The 17079-nt window shown below is 45.9% G+C and overlaps 1 protein-coding gene across 1 annotated transcript; it reads left to right on the plus strand.

Moving 5' to 3' along the window:
- Positions 1-2932: 2932 nt before the first annotated feature.
- LOC124485213 (insulin-like growth factor-binding protein 5) lies at positions 2933-16661 on the plus strand. Its single transcript, XM_047046659.1, has 4 exons — positions 2933-3631; positions 11619-11836; positions 12026-12145; positions 12495-16661. The coding sequence occupies exons 1-4, from the start codon at positions 3298-3300 to the stop codon at positions 12630-12632; spliced, it is 810 nt and encodes a 269-aa protein (XP_046902615.1). The 5' UTR covers positions 2933-3297; the 3' UTR covers positions 12633-16661.
- The last annotated feature ends 418 nt before the right edge of the window (positions 16662-17079 follow it).

Genomic DNA, 17079 nt, shown 5'->3' on the forward strand with positions numbered 1-17079 from the left:
ACACACACACACATAAAGGCACACAGAGACACACAAAGGCACACACAAAGGCACGCACACGCACTCAATCAACTCATTCACAGCAAGACTATAAGATATGTTCCTCAAATTTGCCTAACTCATCATTTGCCTTAACATTACTTTGACGGCCTAAACCAATATTACTGTAAAAAATAAATAAAATCTTCAATATGCAACAGCTGACTGTACAGTTTAAATAAATCTGCTCCAATCTCATGCTGCCCAATAATAATCTGATTTCTCAGAAAAACTGTTCGGGAAATTCTGCACCCTTCATCCATTGTTTTGAGTGGATAGCAGTCATCTAATTACGTGGGTGTCTGAACATACAAAGAGATGAAAGGAAAGTATGTTCCAACAGTCCAAATACCTATGAGAGAGTAGATAGAAAGAAAGATCAGAAAGAAACCGAAACAGAGAATATTACAACTGAAAGGGGGAATTCATCCATGAATCCTCTCCATTCCAGTCCCTGTAGGTGGTCATAGAAATGACAACATTGCAAAGGCCTGGAACTATATTGTAGTTGCCACAAACCCAGCCTTGAATAATGTGTGACAGATTATCTCCTCATTAGCGATAAGTTTCATTTCCAGCTAGTTTCCAGTAACTCTGCTTCTAGCCTTCTGGAAAGTCACTGTTGTTTTATGATGTCAGAAAAAAAAGTCAAATCAAAGCAATCCCACACCTCCACTGTGGGAAGAAGCCAAATTCAGACAACTGCAAAGCATTGTGGGTTATGGTGAACACAGGGGAGGAAGACTTGCGAGAGGAGCAGTTGGAGGATCATGGGAAACTTGGGCTTGGGCTGAATACCCAATACATGGCATCTTCTGTACTCCCTTCCTTGAGGTGATCTATTGGCTGACATGGCTGCTTCATGACTTCTCCTACACAGCTGTGCAAGAACATATCCAGCCCCAGCACAGTCAGATCTGGGTACATATCCAGCCCCAGCACAGTCATATCTGGGTACATATCCAGCCCCAGCACAGTCATATCTGGGTACATATCCAGCCCCAGCACAGTCATATCTGGGTACATATCCAGCCCCAGCACAGTCATATCTGGGTACATATCCAGCCCCAGCAGTCATATCTGGGTACATATCCAGCCCCAGCACAGTCATATCTGGGTACATATCCAGCCCCAGCACAGTCATATCTGGGTACATATCCAGCCCCAGCACAATCATATCTGGGTACATATCCAGCCCCAGCACAGTCATATCTGGGTGCATATCCAGCCCCAGCACAGTCATATCTGGGTACATATCCAGCCCCAGCACAGTCATATCTTGGACTGGGTACATGTACATGATCATAACCCATGACACTAAAATACTGCCAATACCCAGTGATTTCAAACTGGCTGTGGCCATTAACATGTTAAATATTGCCAATATCTTAAGAGAAAGGATAACATGTGCATAAACTAAAACAACATGGTTTGTCTGAGTTAAAAAGAAAAGACTCATGATATTTTTCACATTGATATTGTTTGGTTTACACTACATCACTAACACTACATCACTATCACTGCATCACTACATCACTAACACTACATCACTAACGCACCATCACTGCATCACTACATCACTAACACTGCATCACTATTACTACATCACTATCTGTATAATGCAAGCTGTACTGTCAGTACTCTTGCCTGTATAATGCAAGTCGTACTGTCAGTAATCTTGCCTGTATAATGCAAGTCGTACTGTCAGTAATCTTGCCTGTAGCAAAGTCTTAGAAATGCTGACAAATCAACTGTCTGTAGATCCTTTATGTAGAGAATAAATTATTTAATTATAATTGCCTTCCCATTGAGGCACTGTAATACGTTTTTATCCAACTCCAATGCGGTGATTTTGTCATTGGTAACAGCTCCTTCTAGTGGTCAACTCACAAACTGACACAGAGAAAACCACTAGAGATTTCCACCGGTTTCAGAATAACCAGGGAACGGTGTACGGATGTTCACAGATTAAAAAAACTTTCAACAAGTGTTAAAGACAATATGAGTATGTAGCCTGGTTGTAGGATGAAACTTCAGTGGTTGTTTTTTTTATTTTATTTATGAAAATACCACATTGCTCCAAGCTGATGCTGAGGTTTATGAGGTAAAGTGTTGTTAAAATACTTATCCTACAATACTGTCTCCATATTACATTATTCTCTATAAAGAAAAAAATATATATATAATCTATAGCTTAAACAGTTCGGATCTCTTTCTCTTTCTCCTAGGTATTTGAATCTAGCTTGTCTACATTTCTGTTCGTGTCCAGTGCAGTGAATGTATGTGCAGGATTCATACTGCTTAGAGACAAAACAAAATCCTGACATTTAGTAACTTTTACTTTGAGCTTAAGTGCAAGACCTAAATGCATTGTGTTTTAAACACTCTACTTAATGCACATTTCTTTTTTAATTTAGTTGTGTGTTTAATGAAGAAACGAAAAAAAACTTCGGGATATGTGGCATGTATAAATCTAGTGATATGGCTCGTGCTGCTCTTGAGTGATTTGCACTTTGACACACGTGGCCCGACGGCGTTTTACATGTTTCACGCTTTACCCCTGAAACCTTTAGAATGATTGCATACTGTCCTTTCGCTTTGTGTGTACGGCGATAGGTTTAATTCAAGCACTGTAGTGCTCGTTCAAAAATAACGAATTCTGTATTGAATCGCGCTTTTTTTTCGGACTCGTTTTATAGAAATATTTTTGGAAGATGTTACGTTGGTTTCTTGTGTTTCTCCTCGCACTTGGCATCACTTTAAATTTCAGCGTGAAAGACTGATCCTACTGCTGGAAGAAAAAAAAGGTTGGCTTCTTGCCAAGTCCTGGAACAAGTGCGCCTCCCTTCTCTTCTGCTTGGAGTATTCATAGTTAGGGGTTTGGGTTTGGCTGTTTTTAAAAAGACAAGCCTGGTCTGAACCGGACCAGTCTGCACGGAAACCTTCTCCAGGAGAGAAAGTATCGGAATCGGTCTCTAAAGGGAAAAAGTTCAGATTTTGTGCAAAGACTCAGAGAGGACACAACTCAGGACACATTTAAATACACCACAACCTGGTCACATTGTTTATGTTTTGACTAATTTTAGTGAAATTGCAAAAGGACAGAACATTAAGCTATAGCATTTGAATATCAGAATTTTATTTCAGCTCACTTTGGATGCGGACTCTCGTTTTAGCTGTAAAATCGGATTATCCTGCACTGGGCATTGTATCTCAGTACACTTTTTTATTTGGGGGTCCATCATTGGCGAGGCAAATATGTTTCTCAGTTTTTGTCTTCTGGTGACCTTTTTCTTGGGGCTGTCCGGGTGCTTGGGCTCTTTCGTACCCTGCGAGCCGTGCGACCCAAAGGCTCTCTCGATGTGTCCCCCGGTCCCCGTTGGCTGTCAGCTCGTGAAAGAACCGGGCTGCGGTTGCTGCCTAACCTGCGCCCTGTCAGAGGGTCAAGCTTGCGGCGTTTACACCGGCACGTGCACCCACGGCTTGCGCTGCTTGCCACGGGATGGGGAGGAGAAGCCCCTTCACGCCCTCCTGCACGGTAGAGGAGTGTGCACGAACGAGAAAGGATACAAACCGGCCCATCCGCCCATAGGTAACACACATCTGATGCATACGATATTACAATGCTTCATACAACAACGCATTGCACGTTTTTATTGTCTGAATAAACGTTTTAACGATGCATACATTACTGTTCTCAAATCGACATGTTTTATGTTGAATGCTTGTTTGCATGGTATTGTTAAATTGTGAGCTAATCTATTCTTGTTTAGGGTTACTTTACATGTCATACAGTTATGAAATCATACCACTCTGCACTTTTACGGGCTGTCAGTTTGCATGGAGTTCCGTCGCCCACCTAAGGCTTTTGCAAAGTAAGGTACTGTACAGTAGCCGATACGTATGAGAAATTGCTCTCAGTGACTCAGAAGCACATGTAAATATCAAAGCTGTTGTCGCGTGCCTTACAGTGATATCTAAACTGAGTAATTATGTGTGTGTTGCATGGTTCTCCACGCTGCAGTGTCATGCGTAAAAGACAGATTAAGGCTCAACCTTGCTAGTTCATTTTTACGCACGACATCTAGTGCCACACAGCTCTCCAAGATATGGATGCTGCGTTCTCATGCAGTTACTGTATATCTGCGCCAACTGACTGCGTGTGCATGCTATGTCCTGCACTGCAGACACACACGTGCCTGTCTGGAGCGGACAACCTTCGCTCCCTTTCTTTGTCACGTGATAGCCTAATGTGTATAGTATACGTCATCTTTGCCGTTCTTTTCTCTGCTGTAACCTAGTTAAATCTTTTCTCACATTGAGGCAACCACTTGTACTTTCTTACTGCAACCACAGTTCCCGTTCCATTTTTCATTGAGTATCCGGCCTATCCTTTTGAACACAATAAGGAGGCCAATATTCCCGAGGCTACAGATCTTGTCAAAGCTGATTTAAGTGCAGCCCCTGTGGGTGGTGTTGAAAGTCGGATTACCCCTCAAAGATTAAATCCGTTGGCAGGAGGTGTGAGAGAGCGCTCGCGCGCGCGTGTGCACGGAGGTGCACCGCCGAAACCCAGAGAGGCATGAGTGATTAGATGTGAAAAGTCCGAAGCACAAAATACATAAAACATCTATTGATATAAAAAATGATGCTTTGAGACTATGCACCTGTTCACGTTACTTATCTTGGAATTCTATCTTCAATCCCAGTTTTTTGACTATTTGAGTGCAGTTTTCATGAACAACATCAGTCAACATAGAATGGTATATCAAATCTCCCAAAATATATTAATCCATAGTGGCTGCATTCTTTAAACACTTTAGCAATAAACCAAATAGCTTTTGACTGGCTATAAGTGTAACTTTGGACTGAGGAATTTAATTCCAACACACTGAAGGCTGTAAATTGTGTATTTGTGTCTGTGCGTGTTGGCTATGTTCATGTAAGAATGTGTTGAACAACTGATGTGTGCCAAGTATTTGACTGTACCTAATGCCTGATGGTGTCGTTTACCTTGTGTGTGTGTGGCTGTCTTAGTGTACAGCATGTGTGTGCTTCTGTTTTGTCTGTGTGCAAATGTGTGCTTGTATGCTTCTGTTATGCCTGTGTCCTAGGGTTTTTCTGTGCGTGTCTTAGTGTTTGTGCGTGTGTGTAAATGTTGCCTCCTCTCCTGGCAGTGGTGGGTAACTGCAGTCTGTCCCGGCCTGACAGTGTGCTGGACGGCCTGGCAGTGGGCTGGACGGCCTGGCAGTGTGCTGGATGGCCTGGCAGTGGGCTGGACGGCCTGGCCTGGCAGTGGGCTGGACGGCCTGGCCTGGCAGTGTGTTGGACGGCCTGGCAGTGTGCTGGATGGCCTGGCAGTGGGCTGGACGGCCTGACAGTGGGCTGGACGGCCTGGCAGTGGGCTGGACGGCCTGGCAGTGGGCTGGACGGCCTGACAGTGGGCTGGACGGCCTGGCCTGGCAGCGTGCTGGACGGCCTGGCCTGGCAGCGTGCTGGACGGCCTGGCAGTGGGCTGGATGGCTGCAGTGATTCAGCAGAATGTCCAGGCTCTCTGCTCTGAAGGGACCTGCCCAGGGCTCCTCTGATAGGAGTTAGTTAGCAGCCTCTGGTTTCCCACAGTGTGGGGTTACAATGTCGTGAGGTTACAGTGTCACACCACTGGAGCAAGACAAACACCAACAGGGAGAAGAGGGAGTGTGTGACGGCAGCTAGGCTGAGGAGAAGGGAGACGGCTCTCCTGCCTTCTCACTGTTTCTCCTGCCTTAACCAATAAAAGGATGTCATTCCAAATGAGAATATTTCTGGATAAACGGGGTATTGCACCGTATTGTATTAAGTTTTGGAAAAGCATAGTACCCACCATACGTTTGCAACAGAGTCTTAATAATCACTTTGTAGTCGGTTTCACATGCAGTAGATTTGACTCTTTGCTCTCAGGCCTTAACTGTCACTGGTGTTTTGCTGACTTCTTGCTGTTCAGCATGCTTGCTGTCATGGTGTTTTGCTCCAATTACAAGGCATAAAAGGCTGGTATGCTGTTTGGCACTCAGTTGCTGTGTTCGCTCTTGGAGATCCTGACCCGTGCATGTGTGCCAGCAGATATAACTTCATGGCAGTAGGTCCCTCATCTCTAGGAGCTAGTGAAAGAGCCTTATGTTTGAACAGATTGGCCTTTGCCAAGAAACAAAAAGATGATTAAAGAGACCCTCCAAATCAGGAAAGCACATGAGTAAGCACACAGTTCCTCATAAACAGTGTCAGGAAAGTTCCTTCTTTGGCCAAAACAACAAAACAAGTGGTTTATTTGTGCTCTGAGAAAACAGCTGCCAAATTCTTCTTGTTTCGGTGAATGACACGCCAAAATGAAAAGGTTTGTGGTCACGTGTCCATCTCCTGCTAATACTGCATGAGGCCATTTGGCTGACTAATGTACTGTATATCTGCAGGACCAGACCAACTGGTATAGACATGACAAGCACACAATGCCACCTTTGACCCTTGGCATAGAGGTGTTCAGAGTTCTGGGCTATATTTTGGCATTGCACGTGTGCAGTATGGTTTTACATTGCATTGTTAACCCTCATCACCCTTTCCGTGCATCAGATCCACTTAAGGGTTTGAAACGCTTTTGTTCTCTTCAGATGTGCTCCACTAGAATTCCGTGGACAAGCGCAATCTTGTGTTAAGCTGTTATGGGGACATTCATTTTCAAATGTCCAAATCTCAGAGAGTGTCAGCGTGAGATAGGTCCTGTGGCCAGGCCCCTGGCACCCCACCCTGGTGTGGTTCGAAGCGGAGAACTCATTCAGCACGCTAGTCTGATTTCTTCCAAGTTTGACAGCATTGGGTGTAGCGTGTGTTTGTCGCTAACACCTGGGGGGCTGTGCAGCAGCTGTGGGGAGTGTCTTCTTGTCAGGAACACGTGACTCCACACACAGTGACATCCACATGCTGGCTTTTAAACGACAACACGTGTGATAAGACCCAGGCCAGCGTGGGTTCTGTTAACTGCCCTGTCACCATGGCTCAGCCAGCCCGGTGCTGTGGACGGGATCCCCCACTGAAACTGGATCAGTCCTGCAGGTCAGGAATCATGCATCAGATGAATCTGGAAATACATTGATCCGTGTGCTTGTCCCGAAACCACAGCAAAGTGTTAACACATCTCCCTAGCCCTGCATTAGGATTGGTTAAAGGATATTATTTATAAATGTCTTTGTGGATGAATGGGTGTACAAAATTACCGTGACTCATTTCCATGGAATTAAAATGCTTTAAACATTTTTGTAATTAAATGTTTTAAAGCTTAAGCCCCTGTTTGAGCGTAGGCTAGTGGACTGAGGATGGCTGACATGAGGCCTAAACAGCTACTTCTACCACAGGGGGGCTGTAACGTTGTCAATGACGTGTGCTGTGGTGATGAAGACCCAGAAGAAGACAGCGTTCAACCCTGTGGCAAGACGCCTCCTCACTAGGGGGGGGGGGGGTTGGAGTCTGAATAATGCTCATGCTCTTCTGCCTGTTAATGCCTGCAATGCAGTGAAGAAAAACTATATGACAACAATAATGATTAATGTAACTGGCCCCTCAAACAGTACAACTGGCCCCAGATTGGCCTCTCCAGTTGAAATGGTGTACAACTTCCCCTATAACTCACATGAGGGGTGACACCTAAGACCAGAAGCAGGCTTGTACAGTCAAACACTGCCCGAGTCCCACCATGCTACTGTGCTCTCTGTATGGCACTTTCAACTGCTGTTCATCATGTCTTCAGCTTCAACAGATGCTTGTGTCTGTTTGGCATCAGATGCTGCAGAGGGTTCACTGGGTCCATTACCTATGCCCCCCTTGGGAAGCACCAACATCCTTAAAGAACAACTGCTCTTAAATGTTAAAGTTGTTTTAATTGTTCACACAGCTATTTATAGCAGTCCCTCTGCAAGGCAGGAAACGTAAGGATTGCGCCTGTGTGTCATTGTGAGCTTAAAAGTGATATCCTGTAAATATAGTGACAGTGATATAGTGATTTGCACTCAAAATGCCAATGATAAAGACAGGACACAACGTTCTGAACTAACATGCAACTCACCACACCAAACCCACTCGTCAAATGGACGAGGTCACTACAATCCCAGTATCAGCCTCCAGCCCTGCAGTCCAAGCTCAACTTGCCTTGCAACTGAAGTGAGAAGCAGTCGTGCTTTTTGCATCTTGGGTATTTCGCCACCTTCTCAGGCCAAGTGTTGAAAGTGAGAGAACCTCCGTTTGATGACCTCAGTTTGGGGCCTGGGTGAGAGTTCTGCAGTCCTGCCTGACACATGATCACAGGTGGGATTCCAGGCCGTGCTCTCAGTATACTGCCTACAGTGGAGGTGACGGGGTCACTGCTGTCTCCTAGCCTGGTTTCTTTCCTCGCCTCCCTCGCTCCTCTGTCCTGCAGCAGCACCAGTGTTATTAGGTCATGGACTCCATCCAGGCTTCAAATATCCAGCAGCCAGATCTGTCTGGGACCTGGAGCATTGTTGCTTGAATGATTGAAGGCTTCCTGTTCATGTATGTCTATACTCTCAGCCTCACTGCCTCTGCTCAGCCTCACTGCCTCTGCTCAGCCTCACTGCCTCTGCTCAGCCTCACTACCCCTGCTCAGCCTCACTCCCCCTGCTCAGCCTCACTGCCCCTGCTCAGCCTCACTGCCCCTGCTCAGCCTCACTGCCCCTGCTCAGCCTCACTGCCCCTGCTCAGCCTCACTCTCCCTGCTCAGCCTCACTGCCTCTGCTCTCAACACCCCCTGTCTGGAAAATATGTCATTTCAGATGGGGGGGGCATCCTTTTTTTACGTCAACAACAATTTCCCCAAGCCATTGTTCTGTGGCTCTTTCCACATGGAACGGCTTCCCTCCACTCGTGAAGATGGAGAAGAGAGAAGGACTAATAGAAGGATGGCTCATCCCTTCTGCTCTAACTCCTGCGATGCAAGAAACGGGCTATATTCATGAAGAGTAATTGCCTTCTCTCCCGTGTGCATTATTTAACAGGGCTGTATCGGGTGCACCTCCTGCCTTCCTCTTGTCTTAATGAAAACTTTAGCCAGAGCAGGCGGAGAGATAGCGATACCTCGTCGGGCTCAGCTGAATGGAGTATCTGCACGTGACGGCGCCGTCCTGGCTCCGGTCCAGAGGCTTGGCAGCGTCTCAGTAGTTAAACACAGACCCACTAAGCTGCTTTACAAGGCCAGGACCCTGAGCACGGAAACACTGAGATTCTGTGGCTGGAGAGAAGAGCCCACTTCAGAAACGACAATTTTGGTGTTTTAGTGAGAGAGATGGAGGGTGTGAGGCTGTGTCTGCACTGACACTGCTGCTGGCCAAAGCTGCCTCACATCTCTGAACTGGAAACACACATCCATTGTTTGGATACATACTGTAGCAAGACTAGATGGAATATCCTTTTGGGCTGCCCAGCACAGCTAAACATGATCACTCATAACACCCTATTGTTGTGCAGCTCTATTGTGCAGCTCTCTCTACACTGGATCTAAAAAGAATGCATTGGAATCACTCTTTTGTAAGTGTTTCTGAAACCGGGCAAAGCTGTTGAGAAATATGACTAAATATGTTGACATTTCATCTATTGTTTTCCATGCCATAGTTGGGTGTGTATTTGTATGTGTTTACGTTAGCGTGTTACCAAGTTGTACCGCATTTTAATCAAGAGCAAAGAGACTTTAGCTTCTTCAAAACAAGCTGCTCCAACTTTTCAAAAAAGAGGGTTTTTTCAACGGCTAGGCATCAGACGCAAAGGAAAGCTCATAGGACATATTTATTTTTAGTGGTTTATAGCCCTGTAGTCTGCACAAGGAGACACGAGGACATATCCAAACACTAACTGGAGCCTGCCAAGTCATGAGTTGTGAGATTAATTTCAAAGAGGCAGGACTGCAGTTCAGAAGCCAGGGACCCAATTCCGGTAATCTAGTCCCTTCACCCCCTTCACCCTCCCCCCTTACACTCCCCTGCTGTGTCAGACGTTGCTCCTGGGAATCCACTGCCCGGTTACACCGTCTGCCTATCGTTTTCCAGACAGTCAATGACAGCCAAGTCATGAACGTACACTGAAGGAAAGTAATGGTCTTTGAAATCATTTAAACGCCTCCTCTCAGCCTTTCAGTGTTTACAAGGTCTCTGTCTTCTCTCTCCCAGCCCCAGCAGTCCTGGCTTGGCACCCGCCCGTGTCACAGGTTCCACCCACCTTGGCCGTCCGCCCCTGAACAATGTAGCGGGTTTTCCTCGCTGGTTAAATATAAGCACGGCCATCCACTGTGATCACAGCCCCAGGCCAGCTGGGGAACTGCCCAGAGTCCCACAGAACCTTTGTGGGACAGCTAAGCTAGGGGTGGGCATTGTCCCTGTGGCCTGAAAGGACCTGGAGATAGGGTGGCTGGCTTAAGGGGGCTGAGCCGGGGGGAGGGACAGGAAGGATTGGTTGGGGATAAGGGATCAGGACCCCAAATCTCCCCAAGTCTGACTGTGGAACTGCTGGTTCGCAGTGCCCTCTTGGGGAGGCTGGCTGAAAAGCCTGTCCCTAAAAACAGGCTCTGGGGGATACAAGTGTGGATGGTTTTGTCATTGGTTGTAGTTTATAGTAGTTCCTTGCGTCATAAATGTTGTTAAAGTTGAAACTTACTGAGCTGAATTGAAAGAAAATGAAGTACATTTTAAAAGTAACATGTATTTCAAGGATGTGTTTGTACCCATAAGGATTGATTGTGACCATGGATCTTCAGTTTGCGCAGTGTGAGAGGCTCAGCATGGTCTTGGTCCCTCCAGGACTGTCTGTTATGAGAGAGGAAGGGAACGGCCCAGCACTCACACAAATGACTTCAAAGTCATCTGCTATTTTACTTGGCGCTTTGTCTGGACAAATTCATCTTTGGGTCTAAGTGTTCTCTGAATTCTTTTTGCCAGTAATGTCACACTGAAGCAAAGCTAGTTGAAGCTATATGTCCCATTTTAACTTCTGTGCATGTTAAGAAATAATTTGCTGTTCGTAGTCGCTCTTAGAGAATAGGACTGTTGCATGTGGGATGTCATGCATGTGGGGTGCCGCAGCTGCCATTAGCTGAGCGGCCCACGGTCTGTTTGGGTTTGGGTTGAGGTTGAGGTTGGGGTTGGGGTTGGGTTGGGGTTGGGCTTGGCTGGTATGAGGTGAGCAGAGAGTTCATCAGCTGCTGATCCTTGATCCTCTGCTCCATAAACACATGGAAACACAAGATTTGGTGGTTGAAAACCCTGGGAAACGCATCTGGCTGTATATTTCCTTTAGGCACTGGAATAACAAGCCACTGAATACTTGGAATTGTTCAGTAAAGTAAATGATTACGAAAGCACAAGCATCTATTTTAAGATCTGCTTTGACCATAAGCGCAAAACATGCCTCCTGGATCTTTACCCCGAGTCCACCCCGGTGTCCTGCCAGGAGATGGGCCCCCCCCTGAGGCACACATCAGGACCACAACAGGAAGTCTCATTTGCACGGGATCACGCCTGTTGACCTTGTGATCTTTTCACCTTCTCCAGATCGCGAGTCCCAGGAACATGAGGACGCCATGACCCCAGAGACCACAGACGACCAGCTGCCGCTGGCTAAAGTGCCACTCCACCCCAAAGACCTCATCAACAGTAAAAAGAACCTGGCTGTGCGTAAAGAGCGTAGGAGGACCGAGGCCAAGCTGCGGTCCATGGGAGGTCAGATGGACTACTCCCCGCTGCCCATTGACAAGCACGAGCCAGAGTTTGTAAGTGGGAGCGATCTAACACGATAAGCCGACACGCTAACAGTTCAGAACACGACATGAGCTTCCAGTTCCAATATTTAGAACCGGATGACTTCTTTTCCAGTTTTCCAAGCTAATATTTAAACCAGTTGTCATATGGAAAGGTCACTGAGGGTTAGGGTTGTTCCCATCCTTCCTGTTCCTCCGCAGGGTCCCTGCAGGAGGAAGCTGGACGGGATCATCCAGGGGATGAAGGACACCTCTCGTGTCATGGCTCTGTCTCTTTACCTCCCAAACTGTGACAGGAAGGGCTTCTTCAAGCGCAAACAGGTAAGCTCTTCATGGCTTGTTATTTGTTGTTGAATTGGACCTGAAGATCAACATTCTTGGGATTCATTGGTTAAATTAAGAAATGTATCTTTACTATTATGTTACTGAAAGCAAACACTAATCTATGGGGCATCAGGATCCTGTATCTGCATTCTCCTCTCTGAGTCCAGAGAGCCTCATATTAACCTCTGTTCTCTCTCTCCTCTTCCTCTCTCTCCCCTTCCTTCTCTCTCCTCCTCCTTCTCACTCTTTCCCCAACCTTTTCTCTCTCCTTCTCTCTGTCTCCCCCTACTTCTCTCTCTCCTCCTCCCTCCATCCTCCTCTCGTCTTCTTCTCTGCTCCCCCACAGTGCAAGCCCTCTCGTGGCAGGAAGCGTGGTATCTGCTGGTGCGTGGACAAGTATGGCGTCCAGCTTCCTGGCACCGACTACAGCGGAGGAGACATCCAGTGCAAAGACCTGGAGAGCGGCAACAACAACAACGAGTGAAGAAGAGACTCCGCCCCCCTGTCCTGACCCCTGACCCAGGGCCCTCCTCCACTCCGCCCCCCTGTCCTGACCCCTGACCCAGGGCCCTTCTCCACTCCTCCCTCCTGTCCGACACACCCTCCAGTCACTTTGAGAATTTTGTTTTTTCAAAATGAAAAAAGAGAAAAACAACACCCCCCCACAAAAAAAAACACACACAAAAAACTAAAGGAAAGAACAGGCTGAGAAGAGACAGCTGACATCTTGTCGTTGTTGACCAAGCACTCGTTTCCAAGGACAGAAACTCTGATGGTTCCACCCTCCGTCTGTCCTTCAGTCCCCTGATAAGAGCTGGGTCCCTGCTAGCAATTCGTCAAAGTATATACACATATAGATATATTTTTGTAGAAGCTGGAGTTTAAGCACCAAACTTTGTACTATGTAAAGCTAACATCAAACCATGGACGGGAAGTTCAAAAGGCACAGTGATTACAAGACTTTAACTATTTAGGTGTTTCCCATCTATTGCCATTGACGTATACGAGGAGATAGCTCTTACTTATACAAGAGGCAGAATGGTTTGTTTTTTGTTTGTTTATTTTCCACACACAAAACAACACAACATAAGACAGGGATGTTTTGATCCAGTAGACTCTGGGTGTTTGGTTCTGTCAGAGCACTTAATTTTAATTAATAGGGGAAACTGCTTGGATGTGTGTAACTTCACTGTGTGTGTATGTATGAACATGCATTTCTGCGTTTGTGTGTGTGTGTGAACGAGGGTGTGAATGAATGACAGAGTGAGCCTTTAACAAAAGAATGTTATTTTTTCATTTTGTCACAACCATTATGGCTAGTGCTTGAAGTAGTTTCTTAAAGGGATGGAATATCTACGTAGTCTAACAGTATGTCTCTAGGATGGGAGATTGTTTCAAAAACTGAAAAAGAAGCAGATCATTACAGACAAATAAGTGGCTCTTTGACTCTGTAGCTAGCCTGACATGCCAACTGTGCCTATTTCAACAGACAATGCCATACAAGGCAACCTGGATCTCAGCAGAGAGCACTGCCCCTACTGGTCGTGAAAAGAACTGCCACAAAATGTGGATTCCTAGATCTGTACCCTTTGAGTGACTGTCACTTAGAAGTGAAATAAATCAAAGAGGATCCTGAATCGACCTTCCAAGCTCAAACTGCTTAATAACTCCAGTAATACTTAGTATTGCTTGATAATGGACAAAACCATGCTTGGAAGCAGCTTGTTGAAGAGCGGTTTCTCTCACTCCACCTGGTGTTGTCTCCTATGGCCTAGTCTGTTCTGTTTGCCTTCAGTGAAGTAACAACTGCCCACTTTGAGCCATGTTCCTTAACCCTAGGGTTGCCCCAGCTCAAAGCAAACGTGGGGTTTCTCTGATTGATTAACCAATATCACACACACGTCTATGTACTGGTGCTTGGAGAAAGGTGCATATCATTTAGCCTGTAAAACAATTTGAATAGTTTCCATGTAGCCCTTTAGAGTCCGCCTCGTTATTTGAATACAGGACAGTCAAAAAAGCTAACTTGTCCTCCGTCCCCCCTTCAGCTTGCACACTCCACAGTTGTTATCTTTTATCATTTTGACAACTAGTGTGTTTTGACGACTACAACCAAACATGACTTGCGTTTGGAAAACAAACAGCCAGCAGTTTCCTTTCTATGAAGAGGCATGTTTCAAAACACAATGGCACCTCAGACCTACAGGGTGGTTATTCTTTTTTAATATTTTCTTTTGTGTGGTTTTTACATCTGTGTGTGAGACACAGTGCCTTCCTCCATGCAAACCCATCTGAACAATGACGTGGAAGCTCGCTGAGGCAGGCTCCCTGAGGCAGGCTCCCTGAGGCAGGCTCCCTGAGGCAGGCTCGCTGAGGTAGGCTCCCTGAGGCAGGCTCCCTGAGGCAGGCTCGCTGAGGCAGGCTCGCTGAGGCAGGCTCGCTGAGGCAGGCTCGCTGAGGCAGGCTCGCTGAGGCAGGCTCGCTGAGGCAGGCTCCCTGAGGCAGGCTCGCTGAGGTAGGCTCCCTGAGCAGGCTCCCTGAGGCAGGCTCGCTGAGGCAGGCTCCCTGATCAGCCAGGTGCCGTCTCCCCTGGACGTCTGGAAGTCTAGTTTGGATGTAGACAAGCATAGCTCTGTCTTTGAAACGGTCTTCCAGACACATTATGAATTCCGTTAGTATCCTTCCCTGCCTCCCAGGGTCATGAGGACAAGAGCGATCAGAGAGGCGTGAAGGGCTGTTAATCACCTCTCTCTTCTCTTTCTTTATCATTCAATAAGCTATGAGATATTGCTTTTACAAGTGACTGCCAATGTTTATAATTGCCAGAAAGTGTAAGCCAAGGATTCTAGAATTCAGAGGCATATTATGATAGGGCTGTGTACACTGCAGTGGCTGTCAGTCTGTCCGTCTGTCGCTCCTCACAACAGCTGGAGGAGTTGTTACCACGATCCACGCTCACTCTCAAAGCTCACAAGCAGAGAGGACTTCAGACCTTCAACCATGTCAGGGTTTCTACAGCAGTCTGTTGCCACAGGGCAGTGAGGTGTGTTGCCACAGAGCAGAGTGAGTTGGCAGTTATTACAAAGGAAATCATGTAGCAGAGATGTTTCTCACCAGTATGTTAAACTGTAACACTAACTAATATGGTGAAAACATTTAGAAGCTCTTAACCTTTTCTAGAGAAAATTAGTTCACATCATACATTTACTAGTCCAAATATCCAAACTATCTTCGGACATAGGTGGACATGAAACCTTGACCAAACTTAGTATCAGGGACCTTAGCCAATTCAGCTTGCCTCCCCCCCATCCCCCCCCCCCAATCCCATCCCCCCCATCCCCACACCCCCCCATCCCCACACCCCTTCCCACCCCACTCTGAAAGAAGCAGCTTGCACTTAAATGAGTTCTTACTGACATACACAATGCCCTGTGATTGTGCCGCTCGGGTAATAAACATAAAACATATAAAAAACATAAACAAAAATAAACGTTTTTATTGTGCAATCAGGAGCAAGGCCTTAAGAAGGTGCTTCTGGCTAACTTTGACAGGGGCTGTAGAGCCCATGCCTGGGACCTCAGCAACAACCAAGCAGAAAAAATCAAAACAACAGCAAGACAAACAGTAAACGCTACAACAACGACTCACATTTGTTCTCACAGGTTCCTGCACAGAGAGAGAGGGAGAGATGGGAGAGTGCCATGGGCAGTGGTCACACTGAGGGCTTAGCCACACCCCCCAATCATGGGGTCACCTATCACCAATAGTAGCTACAGCGTAGACAGACAGTTGCTAGGACACATGGGAATCTGAAGAAAATGACATCCTTTTCAGCAGCTATCTCAGTCAGAGGGGTTTTGAGGCTCTAAAATGTAGAAGATTGAATTAAGTTTTGAAAGTGTTGCTTAGATATCTGAACAAAAGGATTTCTAAGAGATGAACTGTCAGTTTTAGATCCTTTCTGCTTCGAACTCTGTAGGATGTTTAGTTTAATGACATTTGTTGGGATCTGGTATCGATCGATGCCTGGGTTTCCTGACTGTATTGCATCACTGTATGACATGAGCTTGCCATGTTGGAAAGCTTGAAAATGAAACCTTTCTTTTCAAAGCTTGATTGACATATGTTTTTGCTAACAGGGACTTCTTCAGATTCCTGGTCTCTGTACTTGGTTAGAATTCATAATCACTACTCATACTAAACTAGTTCAGTAACTACAGTTTTTTTTCTGAATGCATAACAATTTTCTGGATAAATCAAGACAAGACGGTTTGTCTTAGCCCCTGATGTTGACCAGCTTGAGACCTTTTCATGGCAGGAGGAGAGAATACACAATGGTCAGCATTTGGAACTCTTCATGAAATCAGTTTTTAAAAAAAGATACAAATCTCAAATTATTAAGTGAATATCACTGTGTAATATTTATTCAACTTGTAATTTATGTACTCTTTTAACCTTTGTCTTTTTTGTTATGACAAAGCATTTATTTAAATAAAGTTATGTATTCATTTAAGCTGGTGGACTTTTTTATTGGATGCTGCTGTGTCTTGTGCTAGGGCCGGGACATTGATGTGCCGAAAATACTCCTTAGTAGAGAGTACTAAGGATTGTTTATGTCCTTAGTCAAATGTGGTTTGTTTGCAAAGTCACTAACCAACAGCTACATGTTCATCAGCCAGTCTCCAGGTCTCTAACCATGGGCTGAAAACTTACCATGAATCTGATCCATGTTGTGATCATGCAGACATCACACAAACATAACAGATTGACTCAATATGAAGGATATCTGCAGCCTTAAAAGGAGCTTCACTTTGCAATCTCTGGTCCATAATGTGATCATAACAGGAGGGCTTGTCTGTGATCATAACAGGAGGACTTATCTGTGATCATAACAGGAGGACATGTCTGTGATCATAACAGGAGGACTTGTC

This window comes from Hypomesus transpacificus, chromosome 23 (assembly GCF_021917145.1).
Source record: "Hypomesus transpacificus isolate Combined female chromosome 23, fHypTra1, whole genome shotgun sequence".
In the NCBI taxonomy this organism is placed as follows: Eukaryota; Metazoa; Chordata; class Actinopteri; order Osmeriformes; family Osmeridae; genus Hypomesus; species Hypomesus transpacificus.

Coding starts and splice junctions, on each gene's coding strand:
- LOC124485213 (XM_047046659.1), top strand. CDS start 3,298: ATGTTTCTCAGTTTTTGTCTTCTGGTGACCTTTTTCTTGGGGCTGTCC. Junction 11,837..12,025: donor ACAAGCACGAGCCAGAGTTT/GTAAGTGGGAGC, acceptor GTTCCTCCGCAG/GGTCCCTGCAGGAGGAAGCT. Junction 12,146..12,494: donor GCTTCTTCAAGCGCAAACAG/GTAAGCTCTTCA, acceptor GCTCCCCCACAG/TGCAAGCCCTCTCGTGGCAG.